The sequence below is a fragment of the Vigna angularis genome, chromosome 1 (genome assembly GCF_016808095.1).
Source record: "Vigna angularis cultivar LongXiaoDou No.4 chromosome 1, ASM1680809v1, whole genome shotgun sequence".
Lineage (NCBI taxonomy): Eukaryota > Viridiplantae > Streptophyta > Magnoliopsida > Fabales > Fabaceae > Vigna > Vigna angularis.
Window position 1 is genome coordinate 8,709,153 of NC_068970.1, and position 15,937 is coordinate 8,725,089.

Genomic DNA, 15,937 nt, shown 5'->3' on the forward strand with positions numbered 1-15,937 from the left:
CCGTATAAAAAATCGAATATTTTTTATACTCCTTCTTTTATACTTGTTTAAAAACCAACATAAAAAGCCTTTTCTCACATAATAATCTAGTATGTGATGGTTCTTCACTCATTTTCATAAAAATTATTTTCAAACATGACTTTTTTTTAATTAATTTGTTAACATTATTTCATAGAATACAAAAGTGAGAGAGTTGTTTTAGTAGCGTGACACTTTTTCTTTACTTATATTTGTGTATTAGGTTTTGAATTTATCTAGCAACGAGGGCATTGCTGGATTGATTGACGTTGAATGGCCTTCTAAACCTTTACAAATAAGCAATTACACAACAAAGAAACTCCCACATTTTGACCATTAGTTTGAAGTTTAGTGTGTAGTATTTAAGTAACCATGCCTCATAAATTTGTTAGCTTTTGTAATAATCATTTTAAAAAACATGTTAACAATAATTTTTTAACAATTAAAGAGTGTAAAAAAAGTGATATAATATCATACTAAATTGTAGTTTCATTTCAATAACACACGTTACGAAAATTACTAAGATGAAAATACTATTATATCTAAGTTCTGGCATAAAAAGCTTTACCTCTACAGGGACATTGTAATTAAACTCTATTTTTTGTATGAGTGTATATGTTCCTTTCGTTGAGACTTCGATACAAGCAATGGTTTTCTTAAAAAAAAAGTCAATTTCTATCTAATAATATGGATAAGAATTAATGGATGCTATGGATAAGGATACACTTCTTAAATAATTTTAATAGATTCTTTTTTGTATAGTACCTAAGAGTTATCTTATAATAATATTTACAATTTCTTTTAAAATAAAATTATTTAATTTTTCTTTTAAAACAAAAAATAATTTTCAATTTACTAAGTTCGGTCATCTAAAACATCATATGCTCTTGTGTATTATAATTTTATTACAACTAAAACCAATATAAACACAAAAAAGAATAAATTAATATTTTATAAAACATTAGTAATTTAGTTTTCATTACACAAAAATCTTATGCAAATAACATTTTGATAGCAACCAATCAAAGTCATATATTTAAGTTTATCAGTTTACTTGTTTCATTCTCGTATTATCTATAATCAACAATTCTAAATAAATAGATATTCGATTCTATTTTCGAAAGACTACTGTATTGAATTAAATTTAGAAGTTTTACCCATCATATAGTCTCCTACTCAATAAAGTCACATCTAAAAAATTAAGCCTTTTCATATGACAAAGTAAATTCCTTCCATCTATGAGACAATATCCTTTTTCATAATGTCCCTCGAGGTGATACGATCATCCATCAAGTTTCACCAATTAATTTCTTTTTCTATGTGAGTCTAATATTAGTAGAATTAGTATAACCTTGTTTAACGAGCATTCATAGTAGATTTTTGCAAAACCTCAATCTCTACTTAGCCTAACGAGCATCCACACTTGTTTAACAAGACACTCCTAGAGGTTTACTCGCTTTATGAGTCCTAATTTATCTAATGACTAGTAGTCCCTTTTAAGCTTATTAGATTTTCATTAATTTATTTTATCAATTGAAGGAATTGAGTCACCCAATAATCAGGCATTGGGAAAAAAAATTACAGAATTTCAACCAGTACTCGCCCAGTAATGGAAACTCCTGAGAGCCTTTTTTCACAAAGCTTACTTAACACGTATCATGACTTGAGCTATCTAAATTTTTATAAATTCATTTTATGCAACAATGCCAACGAGTATGCATAATCTCGTAAACCTCAAATATATTAGATAATCAATTTGGACTTTCTAGACAATTGTACTCATTTCTCAATTCAAAAGTATCATCTTTTATTTCAAAAGTATCATCTTTTATTTCAAAAGTACCTTAAGATATAATAAATTGACTAAATATATATATATATATATATATATATATATATATATATATATAAATAAACCAGTACCCACACAAACATATAACATCTCCACATATTTTCAATAACAATTTAGTTATAACAAACATATCAACATGTTATAATTCACATAACAAAACAAAGATCATATCATACCTATATTAGATTATTCAATCAAAACATTACTAAGAAAATTAATAGTTTCTCTTACCTAAATTAGACTTCTTACTCAACTATACTCTAAAGACTTTAATTCTCACATGATACTTTACCTATAAAGAAATTATCAATGAAACACACTAATGATTACATACAAAAATTCATCTTGAACCTTTTGAAATGCATGCAATCTTCTCATAATGACTCAAGAAAAAAAGAGAAAAATGTGTTGGAGGTTTTGATCAACAAAAGGATTATGCTTAAGCTAAGACTCCTATGGTAATATATGATCTTCAAATCGATGTGCAAAGATGTCAAAAATTTAGAAAAGGGGTAAAAAAAAAGGGGAAGATAATGGTTTTCTAGACTAATGGTAACTTTTATAACATGTGGTTCTATTAAGTTATCTTTCTATTTATAATTTGACTTTCTAATAAAATAATTAAGTGTCATTTATAAAAACTATTTCTACTTCTAGTTATTTTGTAAGTCATTATATATTTAGTATCTTATTGCCTAATTTAATTGAACGACTACTTACTTAAACAAAGTGATGTCAAATTATGTCAAAATTCCAATTTTTTTAATGATGTCAAATGTGAGTCAACCTATTCATGTGGTGGTGCTTGCCGACCTCGCACCTAGTCTGGAGGAGATGAGAAATGAGAGGCAATGGCAAATTAGGGTTCGAAATATGAGATGAAAGGGGAATAATAAAGGACGGAAGTAAATTGTCACCGGGCAACTTTTTAAACAAAGTGAATGTAAAAGTTGTCCTAATCTGCCTTTTTGGCTGGACTAGTGGAATGGCCTATCAGACTTGACCATTTTTGTCATTCCCAGTTGATATAGTTGAAGTTGATTCCTAAATTATAGTTGATAGTTTATGATAGTTGAAGTTGATATGCAGCATATATGCAGCAGGGTATTTTCATGCCAATACAACAGCTTTGATTTGAGAACCAACAACAACTTACTAAATATAAGAGTTTTTTCTTGTACAGATGAGATTTGACCTAACTACTATATAATAATTTTTTTTTCTTTCTACTATATTTTATACACCAAATTGAGTTAAATCTATGAACATCCAAAATAGTTATTTTATATCCAAAACATGTTTTGCCAAAGGAAATGTGAATGTACTATAACATAACCATTCGGAAAAGCATCGTCATCGCTCATCAAAGGCTTCATGGTCATGCCAATGAAGCTCCTTCATGTTCAAATTACTGAAAAATAAAGCAAAAACAAAAAACCTAGACATCACAATACTGTTTAAGTAGATAATAGCAACTCATGGCAGAGAACTTGTCATTTGTGCTACTTTTTCAGATTGCCATAAGGTCACCATAATTTCGCATAAGTACTATTGATCCTCCAAAAAGTCCCGCAGCACGCAGCAATTTCTACATGCCAAATAAAGAAGAGAATCAACATTTATTCAAGATAAATCAAGCTTAAAGAAGAAATACCTTTACAATTAAGTAAAAACTAAACGGCAATAATCACTAAATAGCCCGTGCAACAATCTTATTCATGTTCTACAACCACACTTACTACCAGCATTTCCTGTAAAACTAAGCTCATGAATGTCCTAATTAACCAGAAACTTCGGTGGTTGCCTAGTATAGGTAATAAGTTACAGCATCTATCCATTACTCCTAGGATAAGAAATTTATAGGGTTCAACTGCCCATACTATATTTTCTACAATAATCACAGATCGTGCATCATGTCTTAAGAGCTTCTTGGAAAAACTGATAATAATGTTTCACAACAGAGTGCGCCTAAATTCCTACGAAACTAACGCTCTCTTTGGGTGAGAGGAAAAGAGAAATAGAAAGGAGGGGAAAACTGGACAATGATGTATTCTCTTATGCTCAGTAGAAGAGACAATATAGAAACGGGAAAAAGGAGAAAAGTTGACTGTTAGAAACAAAAATTCAAATTATTCTTTCCTTTGGTTTTCTCTTCAATTCAAATTTCAAAATGTTCTTTCTTTCCCCATTCATTTTCTCTCTCAGACGAACAAAGGGCAATGCCATTGTCATTAAGATGCAGTCAATGAGAAGAGGACAGACATTTTCAAAACATTAAAGTAATATAATATAACAAACAACGGTAACAGCTAGCCAGAGGAACAAATACCCAAAAGCCACAGGATCATCAACACAACGACTTATAAAGGCGTGGCGTGTAATTGGAACAGATGCAAATGCAATCAACAGTTGCTTCATAACCCAAAAGAATCCATAAATTCGGATGGGATCTTCGAATTCAATCAAGAATTGAACCACCTCCATATAGCATTCCCACCAAATGACAGGTACAACTGATCCAACACCACAAGGTATAAAATCATGGGTTCGTCACGTAGCTATTATGTTGCAACGATGAGTAACATGGGCGGCGGGGATAATGACAACCCATTACCACAATAAATAAATAAATCAAGTTTCTTCCTAATCACCTTAGCATAAAAACACACAGAACAGCTAGAGTTCAAAAAGAGTCTCATTTCACATATAAAAACTGTAAAACTTCAAAACACTCTTGGGACCATTGCTTGATTCCATTCTCCTGTATCGAACAAAAACAAGGTACAGACCCTAGCAGTTTCATTTGATGACATAGCAATCAAACCAATCTATATTGGAACCAATTACGTTTTAAAACAAATAGGAACGCAAGGATAACGAAACGAACGGGACGGGTGCGAAACGAATACAAGAATGCGTTAGACAGAGAGATTACCACGTTGAAGGCCCATTTCTCATCGTCGTAGATTTGAGAATTGAAGAAATCCTTGAGGTACTGAATCGAAACTACAGAGTCGGCCATTGATGTGGAAGGAAAGGCAAAAGCAAAGCACCACAAACGAGAGATTGGTATTAGGGTTCTGGGTTTTGCGTTTTTCGTTTTGCTTTTTCCGCTCTTAAGTCTTTTATTTTTTTTTATCTTTGCTTTATAGCTTCTTTTGTTTTTTTATTTTCTATACTTTCTTTCTGGGGCAAATATAAATGTTTATATTTAATTTATTAAAATGAATAATTTATAAATTCATATAAGATCTTATTTTATTATGTAATGTTTTTTTAATGTTATAATTTTAAAAAAATTATGTTAGCAGTTGAGTTTTGTAACAACTAATAGTTTTATAATTTTTTATTCGTATTAAAGTTTTCGTAACTTAAAAAGTTATTAAAATATTGAAAATAATATTATAAATATATATATATTGATATCAAAATATTTTATATTTTAAGATCTTATGTAATATTAAGTTTTAATTTTAAGATATTTATTATGACATGTCTTAAGGGGAGTTTTTATACAAAAGAGTTCTTGAATTTAATATTTTTTAAAACATTTGTATTGGAAAATATACTTTCTTAAAATATTTGTGTGTAAAATGTTCTAAAATTTTCTTTTATTTCTAAAATATGTGTGCCATTTACGGAGTATTGAATCAATAACTTATTAGGAAAAGATGTCTATTTATTGTTTTTGAAATATAAAGAATAAAACTTAGATGATGTGGTCAGTACATGTCATCTCGATTTAATTACTCTAAAAATATTGGTGTGATAAATAAGATAAATATTGTTTAATTAAAGATTAGAAGAAATTAGAATATTCTAAAATTATTTTTACTATGTCTAACCTAGATCGTCTAATTAGTGTATTTACTAGTGTACTCAATTAATTAGTGTATTTATTACGATGTATATGTTTCTAAAAGTGTTGGAAGGTAACAGCAAGCATCCTAATCTTTCAGACTTAAAAAATCTCGATATTATTAAAGAAATAAAAAAGAAGTCATTGATGTACGATGACAACTTGTTTGATGAACACATGTACTTATTAAAGATATCTCAATATATTAGAACATAATATAAATGGTTTAAATAATTTTAAAATTTATGAAATGTTTTAATTCAAAATTGAATGTCAATAATGTTTGTTTTGGAAAAGGAACATTGTGCATTTTTTTCAATGTTTGGTATATGTCAATTCAAACTTTGAATAAACAATTCTGCTTTGTACGAAAAATAAAAATTAATCTTCAAATTTTATTACACAGTGTCAATTTAGATATAAAAATACATTTTAATCTTAATTATGAGGACGTGATTACTTCATTTTTTTTCTTGTTGAACAACTAGATCAGAGTCTTCATGGTTTCAAAAACTAAATAGAAAGGAATTCACTTTATCCATAATTCACTGGATTTGATAATGATATGCATAGTTACCCAAATTTTTATGTACTTTTTTTTAATCAATCATTTTTACGTACTTAGAACTCACATTTGACTAATGTCAACCTGTACTATCCATTTTATATAACAATAATTTTAATAAATATTTTTCTTTAAGTTTACCTTAAATTTATAACGACAAATTTATATTACAAGAGTTAATTTGATATATGTATATCCTCTATTAAAATAATACTAAAGTTCTTTATAAAGAGGATTACAAGTTTCTTTGTTAGTCACATACCATCTTTCACATTTTATTATTATCAATTATTTAGATTACAGTAAAATAAGATGTCTTTATTCTTTAATATATCGAGGGTACATCACATTTCAGGTTTTTTTAGAGTTAAATTAGAAAATAATTGTAACTCACCGCTTTTCTTATATTCTTTTATAAATTATTACTTATATATATATATATATATATATATATATATATATATATATATATATATATCACCTCAACTAATATTATTATTATTTTTTAACTATAATTATTAGATAATGATATTTTGACAACAATTTTTAGACAACATTTTAACATCATTTACGTGTCATTTATTATTAATCGTGAACACGTAAATGATGTTAAAATATTGTTAAAAAAATGTTGTCAACAAAATATTATCAAGTATCATTATCCTAATTATAATTATTATAATATTCATCATTGTTGTGACAGTTATAAGTCTTGTAATTGCTATACTCTTATTATAATTAATGCGGTGGTTTAACATTTGAATTTTTTTTCATTATAATAACGAGTGAAAACACATGTGTTTACTTTTTCTATGATAAAATATAATTAAATTATAATCATAAAAATAAATATAAATAATTTTTACACATTAATTATAGTTAGTTTTTATTTATTTTACAGATAATTTTTATTTATTTAATTTTAAAAAAAATATTAAATTTTAAAAATAAATATTTAAATTAAAAAATGTCGTTTAAAAATAAAATTAAAGAAAAATGTAAATATCAAAAAGAAAATTCCTTTTTTATATAAGTATAGATTACTATCATAGTATCACCTTTGCTCAATATTTTGTTATTATAGTTTTGCTTGCTGTATTGTTTTTACTGTTATTATTATTTTTACTATCAGCATGTCTTATAATTATTTATACCACCATTATTAATTTTGTTACTTTTATAAATAAATAAATGTAAGTTTAATTCAATTTTGTAAAATAAAGTTATTTGGGGGAGAGAATTACTTCTTTTTATATATTTTGACACTATCTTTAGTTTTATATGAAAATAATATAAAATTTGGATTGTTTCAATACATTTCTTATTCAATAATATCCAAACTAAACAATACCATTACTATTGTAATTAATATTAGCATCATTGCTATCATCTTTCACCATTTATCATAATCTTCCTTTTATTAAAATGCACTCTAAATATTACATCAGTGTACTTAAGGTTATCCTTGTATATTCTACTTTTATGCTCTATCAGATTGTAATCATCAAAATTTCCTAATGGATGGTTTAAAACAATTGAATGTTTGTTCAAGTTACGACGACATCTCTCGTAGGTTCCTGTAACATTGCAATTTGCAACCTCTTTTGCTGTACAGATGAAATAATCTGTCTCTGAGAACGTCTAAAGTAGAGCACGCACTCTCGAACAAACATTATGAAAAAGAAATTGACAGTGTTAACCGATGAAGAGAACATGCACATTGTAGTGTTACACTCGGCCTTGCTCATGGGTTAAAATCGTAGAGACAGTTTTCATTAAGTTTATGAAAAAAGGAAAAGAATACACATAGTACCAATTTACATATAAACCCTCCACAATAGAGATTCGTGTAACAACTCAATCGCAGGAACACATGTTGCTCAATAACTTGGGAAAAGGGAAGATGGAAGAAGAGAGCATTGGTACTGAAAAAAAAGAAATACATGACCTATCTCCAAAACACCTCTGCAAGTACTAATGAACTCTCTAATCTTCCATTGAATGATTGCACTGATGATAGTCAGAAACCTGAACTCATGCCTAAATAAAGGGAAAAGAAAAAGGTGTTTGGCTTCCTTTTCCTATAAAAAATAATCAACCCACCAGATTCTTTTGTATTGTTTTTGTTTGTCTTTTTTCTTATTTAATTAGCCAATATGGTCATGCTGCTGAAGATGATGGTGTAGAATTACGATTTCCCACACCTTGACGTCCACCACCACGCCCACCTCCATTTTGATTTGGCCGTTGAGAACTCCTAGGTTGCCCTGAGAATTCTCCTTGGTTTCTGAATTCATTTCTGCCATAACCTCGTCCACCACCAAACTTCCCACGTGCTCTGAAACTGTCGCTTCGGAAACCACCTCTTCCTGGAGGATACCTCCCTCTCCCACTACCGCTTACTAGAATAAGAAGAAAAAAAGTATAATCAACGTCTAAAAATGATCATGTTTAACTCAATATAAAAGTAAAAATGAAAATATATCAATGTACCTCGTGTAGTAGTTCTTTTTTCCTCAACAACAGCTTGTCGCTCACCAACAGAGATAGGTGAAGCCTGAAATTAGTTTTTAGCAAGGTGCCTAGATCAGCAACATGTCGGTAAAACCAGAAAAAAAAATGCAAATATATCTTATACTTTGTCGAGAAAAGTAAAAAGTAAAAAATGATACTTCGCATAGGCACTGGTGAAAAGTAAAAAAGTTGGTTGACTTGTTTTTGTGGTTGGCGCAAGGAACAGTGTTACAATGACGAGAGAATGGAAAATATAAATCATGTGATTGGGGGGTGGGGGATTATTGCCTTTTTGACACGTACACCAATAAGCAAATAAAAATTATAAAAGAACAATTTTTTTAACAATAAAATGCGTCAGGCAAGAAGCAAAACAATAAAGAGATGCCATGTATCAGAAAGTTTGGCAGATTTAATGTATCAGCAAGAATACAAATTCACAACATCACAAATCCCACTTGGTCTCATCTATATAAATAGCCTACATACAGTCAAGCCGCAGCACAGTACCAAGCTACTTCCTCAAACAGTTAGGCAAAGGAATCTATGGCTTCGTATCACATTTTTTTTCGAAGGTTAAAATCATCTGGGCCTATCACCAAAAATTCACAGGGCCCAGAACATTAAAAGTGAACTTATATTTTATGTAGTGCAACAACGAAAGCATTGTACATAGTTTTCTAATTATGACAAATTATCTGCATCACTTTACCAAACAAAGAGAAAATTGATTATTAAGTTTACTTGTTAACCACTCTGAGTCTTCTAAACCATTTCAAAAGAAATTGTTATACATGTTCGATAAGACTAGCTTTTCCCTATGGTGGTGAGTATTGACAATGAAGAGTCAGCAAGGGCACAGAAAAGTGTAGCGGTGATGGGAATGCTGAGGTGGGCGAGAAGACACGAGGTAGAAGAGAAGATTAGTTCAGGATCAGATGTATCAGAGAGAGGGAGCGAGTTTAAATGGCGCTTACTAAGTAAGAAACTGAAACTCTCGCCTATGGTAATTCAATCATGTGAGAAAAAGACTAATTAATATACGCTTCAGTTAGAAAAGTGGATTAAATGGGACAGTTTCCAACGAAAAAGGTAAAAGAAAACCTATTGAATTTTTTATTTCCAGAGCCAAATGATGTTTCATTAAATCATATAGGCAAGGCAACCCCATCCAGTAGTATAAAATCTATCTCAAGGCATAGTGGATTTCGGATCGGACACGGTCCATAATGAATATGCCACGTGATCCTTTTAAAGAATTTAAAATGTGCTCTGCCACCACCGTGTAATTTGAGTTCAATCACACAAGACTAGCTTGTGAAGTGTCACCCTACTCATACTTGAGTCTTATATCTTGTTAATGTGAGACTTGAATTTTTTCCAATGCATCCCTTTACCTGACTTGATGCGTACCCTTCTAGTGGAATTAGGATAGACTATGATATTACTTGATAACTTGGATTTTGACCAATAAAACTAGTTGGTGAGGTCAGGATTGTCTCCTGTTCATATTATCTTCTCGGATTCTATCTCAGTTAATGTGTAAATTGAGTTATCCCCTATTACTTCTAAATCATAAGATCCATTGACGTCTTTCATAACACTACAACACAAACATGCTCAATAAACGTCTAACAAGACCACCTGTATGCTAAACACAGAAAAAATAATTCCATTTCCAAAGGCATTCACATATTGGTTTAATCTGATTTCTACCAATGTGGAATGTATTATGAGCAAATGATGCAGAAAATACTCTCAACTCAAGCTAAAGCTAGGGAATTACCGGCAGCATCGATACACACTAATGCTAATTTGTACCACAATTAATAAACTAAAAGATATTAAAAGTATAATCTTATGGACATCTACTTCTTCTGTGGGCAAATAAACAAACAACACTGCATGGCTAAAAGATCAAAAGCTCAATAAACAATATGTACCTCAAGTGCACTTTGCATGGAACTCAATTCCTCAAATTCAACAAAGCCAAAACAGAATCCGTGCTGCAAGAAACCAAAAATATAGTATAGCTCATAAGCTTGCCTCAAAAAAATGCTTAGTTAATTTGAAAATGCAGACAGTAAAATCCACAGACCTTGCTACTTCTGACTTGGATACCACCATGCTTAATAGGACCAAATTTCTTAAAGACTTCTTCAAGTTGCTCAACTGTTGCACTAAATGGCAAGTTTCGTATATATATGGAGTGACCTTCAACTGTTAAGAGTAAAAAACAGATAAATTGATTTTAAAAGTAGAATTAGATACAACAGTATATATGGAGTTATAAACTTCAATTATTTTGCCTCCTTTTCTTTCAGGTATTTGTTTAGATCTCTTCTGCTCACAAGTTATTTTTAGATGAAACAAGTAAGCCAAGGAGGAAGATGTGTCTAGATCATAGTTGACTGATCTGAAAAATAAAATGACTGCCAAGCATGTCAATGAGCACCAATGTATACCTTCTTCATGAAGGTCACTACTCTCAGGTGCACTATCACCAATAGGAGCAAATGACTCAGGCACAGGGGTTGATTTGGCAGTAGTAGACCATTGTTCACTGGATTTAGCAGATGCCACTCTAGCAGCTCGGCTGGGAACGTAGACATGGCCAGATGCTACATTACTTTTCATTACCTTCATGTAAATGAACATAATTAATCTAATAAAAATATAAACAAGCAGAAGAGTAACATAGGGCGAGAAAATATAAGAACAAACTCACAATGGATGCATATGATCTCCTTGGTGCATCATCCTGAGCAGCAGAAGTTGAATCTTGAACCGTAACAATTTCATTCTGACTTAAGTCGGTAGGGGGTTCAGCGACCTCTTCATCAATAACTGATCCTTCTTCTTCATCCTGAGGATGATAGACTTCACTGCCATTATTATGGTTTTCATCCTCTGCCACTGATGAAGTTGCAGTGTCTTCCACAAGAATTTTGGGAGCATGTGTTTCCTCTAGAAGTACAGAAGAAGAAATTATGAATGGAGAGTTAAGTAAACCAAATAACAGTTGAATATATACAAACATAGATATTATATGCATGTTTGTGGGTGTGTGTTGAGAAAAATCATGCAAACCTGATTCTGGCTCATGCACTGTCTCAGCATTTTCACTGATGACATTTACTGAGGCAGAATTTAACTGCGGTGCATCATTCACCTCAATGTACCTAAAGACATCATTTAAGACAAAATATCCTTTTTCTTGTGGAGCCAGAAAGAATGTCTGTGAGAACTTCCTTCTCACATTATCCTTCCCAGTTAAGCACCCAGTAACTAAAACTATCACACCTCCCTTATGTGACTCCTGAGCATCTGCAGTTTTTATTTCTGCTGTATAATCTTCATAATTCAGGGAAATAATCTTCTCGTGGATTTCCTGATCCAACAGTTAGGCAAGGAAATTCATCAGAAACCAAGCCACTAATAGGCAGCTTAATAGGGTCTATAAACATTACACAAACACAAACTACACATTACGTCACAAATGTATTTAGCAAGGGAGCAAGCAGGCTATATCACATTATAAAAGTATTTAGCTAAGTATACCAAAAAGCATGAATATTGCCATAGGCTGTTTGAACATTTTGAAGAAAGTGGTACACGCCCCAAATTCATAGTGAAAATTAGATGGATAGTAGTCCTATCAATAGTGATAGAGGGAGATAGAGAAATTATAGATGAAACAATATGATTCAAACATATAGAAGAGTTGACACAAGATGGGCTGATAGTAATCATCTAACGTAGACAAATGTAAAGTATCCATGTTGCCTAAACATTGTGATACAAAGGCAGAAAGAAATCGATAATTTAGCCTGTGCTTCAAGGCCACAACTTTTGTGACAAAAAAAAGTGTCATCAGTGACTAGCATTCTTTAGCCTTGTTATAGTTTTGTTCCAAACATACCTTTACCGTGACTTCTCATGTCAGATTTCTTGCATAATATTTGGTTGGCAAGGAATGAAGGGAGGGTAAATAGGGAATAAAATCCTTTCCTTCCCATTTTTAGCCCCCAACCCCTCCAATATTAGGCGTATTTGGAAACAGGGGAAGCCTAAACACTGTGAACTGTGCTGACTAAATAATCCTTATTTTGAATACCTAAGTTTGATCATTTTAATATCAATTGTAAAAGAATAAAGTACAAGGATAAAATATTTTGTTTTTGTTCCCCTCCACTCACAAACCAAGTACAGGTGTCCATTCCTCCCTTCGCTTCCCCTCCTTTGAACCAACCAATACTTAGTTCATCTTGTTTGAAAAGAGCAATTTATCATACCTTTAAGAAAAATCTTATGGATGACATCTGAAGCATTGTTAAGTTTAGAGTTTTATTTCAGAATAAACCTAACAACCAATTAATTCTCCTTATTAAGTATATTATAATAATAATTCTACATAAATCCCAGAAAATTCATCTCTTATTCTTAAATTACTGCAAGAAACAACCGTCAGGATTCATATACTAGATTCCTTACACAAACTCGATTACAAATTTTTCTCCATATCCTCTTCCTATTAATCTTGTATAGTTTTAATTCAAAATTTAAAAAGAAACATCAGTTCAATAATTTTTATTTTATAAACAGTGCTAAGATAAAAGGCATAATATAAAATATGTCGCATGTCAAAAAGAACTATTTTCAAAACGGTCACAGATATTCCAAAGAGTTAATAACAATTTCCCAGCATTCTGTCTCCTTATATCTTTCACAATTTTAAAAATATTTATCTGGATAACTATTCTAGATGTCGTTGTATGTAAACAATATATGGTTTTATCATCAAAGAACTGAACTACAGATGCATGACCTGGTAGATTATGTACTTACTTGTACAGTTGTCACAGTTGTCATCACACCATTGTTGTCCGATCTGGTTAAGAAACTTGAATCCTGATAAAACCTGTGCACCAAGTTCGGAGATTGGTGCAGAATGTGATAATATTGCTCCACAAAGGCATTTCCAACAACTTGAGCACTGGGAGTAGTCAGAGGGATGGTTTCCGGCATTGCCATCTGCAATAAATTTTACATTAATGTAAAGCAGAAAAATTCATTAATTATGGAAAGTAAGAGAGATATATAAGTTTGCCACCCCATCTCAAACAAACAAAAAGAATTTGCATAACTTATATGTCCTAAAAAGGACAAAAAACAAATCCTTTTAAAAAAATAATAGTTTTTTTTTACAAAAACACTCTTAAAAATCTGCAAAAAAAATCACAAAAGAAACTAATCCAAAAACAAACTAGGTGTCTTCAAATCAAGATTTTGGGCGAACAGAATTGCAAAGCTTCAGATCAGAACCTACAAATAAAGGGGAAAACACAAATGTAGGTAGAGATACACAAGAATGAAATTTCACATTCACTAACTATAAAACACACGAATCCCTTAAACAAGAAACTCTCGAGACTGCTAGCCAGTGTCACCACATGTTGTTTCGTCCAATCGTCCCTAAAACAAATGATGAAGCTGAATGTTATGAATCACACGCGAAAGGGCGAAACGCTGCCAATAGCTGTTCGAAAAACGAGAAGATAGGTACTGTGAAGATCAGAATGCCTAAACCAATGTCCCGGTTCCAGGTCAAGTGCGAGGACTACAGTAAATTTGAAACAGCATATAAGTGCTAACGCAATACAACACCCTAATCAAGCCACTAAAGAGCATTATATTCGTTATCCTAACTTAGAAACGTGAACATTGGAACAGTTAAGCAATTTTACACGACTTAGAAGCGGAAACCCACAAATCACGAGAACAATAAAATCCTAGTAAAAACCCTAAACAGAATGAAAGTCTACATCGGAACCATTGGAATCGTGGAGAGTAAACAAAGGAGTTAACGAATTTTGAAAAAGTGAGAAAAGCCTGGAACGAAAAACAGCGTACATCCTGAAAGGGAGAGGAATTGGTCCAAAACGATGCGGTATTGACAGATCAGGTAGGAAGGAAGCTAGTAAAAAAAACCATAACCGAAAACCAGCGTATCCGACAACTATTATTAGGCAAAAAAGAGTTTATAGACGCACGTGCGTACCTGGTTGGTTGAAGACACGAGTTATGAAGGAGAGAGAGAGAGAGAGAGAGAGAGATCGAACAAGACAGAGTCCTTGAAGGGCGTGGGAAGAGATAGATAGAGAGAGAGAGAGAGAGAGAGAGAGAGAGAGAGAGAGAGAGAGTAAAGATTCTGAAGCTTAGTATGTGTTTGTGTTGTGTTCGGAGATCACAAGAGACGATGACTCCCGCTGTTGCTTTTTCCTTTTTTCTAAGATGCCTTTCCCACGTTTATTATCTATAATCAATAACAATAATATATTCTAATCTACTAGTGCGTCTCGCGTATAATGGGTATAAATAGTTTTAAAACATTAAATGTTTTAAATATTTTGTTTATGATATAATTAAAAGTTTGGTAGAAAAAAGTTATAATAATACTGGAAATCTATAAGTTTTTAATTAGATTCAGTTCTAATTTATTCAGTTACTTTAGTTTCTATATTATTAATTTTTATATACACCACTCTTTACTAATCTAGGTTTTAAATAAAACATGGTTGTTACATGGTTGCGGAGTTCTACATCATGCAAACTTCTAATGTTAGGATTAACTATGATGATATTATAAAAAAGGTTATTATTTTGTGAGTTCAAATTATGTGTTATATGTAACATAAAATTTAACATATACATTTTCATATCTAATTTATTCCATAAACAACTACATAAATTTGTTAGTATATAAAGATATGATTTGAATTAAATGTGAGGTGAAATTTCAAGTAGTTTCATTGAATATACTTTCTCTAAGTTTAATGTTTATTAAAACAAATCATAACAATAATTAGGGTCACATAAATCAATAATTTTTAAAATCAATTTATGTCTCTTTGTATCTTTTTCATTGTATTTCAGTTGATTAATTAATGCACATAGAATAATATTTTGGTCATAATACTTCTATCTCATCAAGTCATGAAAACATGTGTTTGACTTGTTTACCTTGTAATAAAATTGTACATTAGGAATATAATTATCATTATTTTTTATTTACTGTTATTAAACATAATTATTAGCATACAATAATATACTATTATGCCATTTTATC

General features: G+C 30.9%; 2 protein-coding genes across 6 annotated transcripts; both read right to left on the minus strand.

Moving 5' to 3' along the window:
- Nucleotides 1-3,132: 3,132 nt before the first annotated feature.
- On the minus strand, nt 3,133-4,998 carry LOC108337081 (mitochondrial import receptor subunit TOM5 homolog). Its single transcript, XM_017573530.2, has 2 exons — nt 4,806-4,998; nt 3,133-3,458 (listed from the first exon to the last, which is right to left on the minus strand). The coding sequence occupies exons 1-2, from the start codon at nt 4,890-4,892 to the stop codon at nt 3,381-3,383; spliced, it is 165 nt and encodes a 54-aa protein (XP_017429019.1). The 5' UTR covers nt 4,893-4,998; the 3' UTR covers nt 3,133-3,380.
- Nucleotides 4,999-8,041: 3,043 nt separating this feature from the next.
- On the minus strand, nt 8,042-15,117 carry LOC108321538 (nuclear transport factor 2). Of its 5 annotated transcripts, none has more exons than XM_017553329.2 (10): nt 14,870-15,117; nt 14,202-14,428; nt 13,657-13,842; nt 11,899-12,199; nt 11,537-11,775; nt 11,274-11,448; nt 10,907-11,028; nt 10,752-10,814; nt 8,788-8,851; nt 8,042-8,696 (listed from the first exon to the last, which is right to left on the minus strand). In XM_017553329.2, exons 3-10 carry the CDS (start codon nt 13,840-13,842, stop codon nt 8,455-8,457), a joined length of 1,392 nt encoding a protein of 463 aa, XP_017408818.1. In that variant the 5' UTR covers nt 14,202-14,428; nt 14,870-15,117; the 3' UTR covers nt 8,042-8,454. The 5 variants fall into 5 exon arrangements, with proteins under 5 accessions (XP_017408818.1, XP_052736451.1, XP_017408826.1 ...); XM_052880491.1 differs by having other exon boundaries at nt 14,192-14,428; XM_017553337.2 differs by lacking the exon at nt 14,202-14,428 and having other exon boundaries at nt 14,862-15,117.
- Between the last annotated feature and the right edge of the window lie 820 nt (nt 15,118-15,937).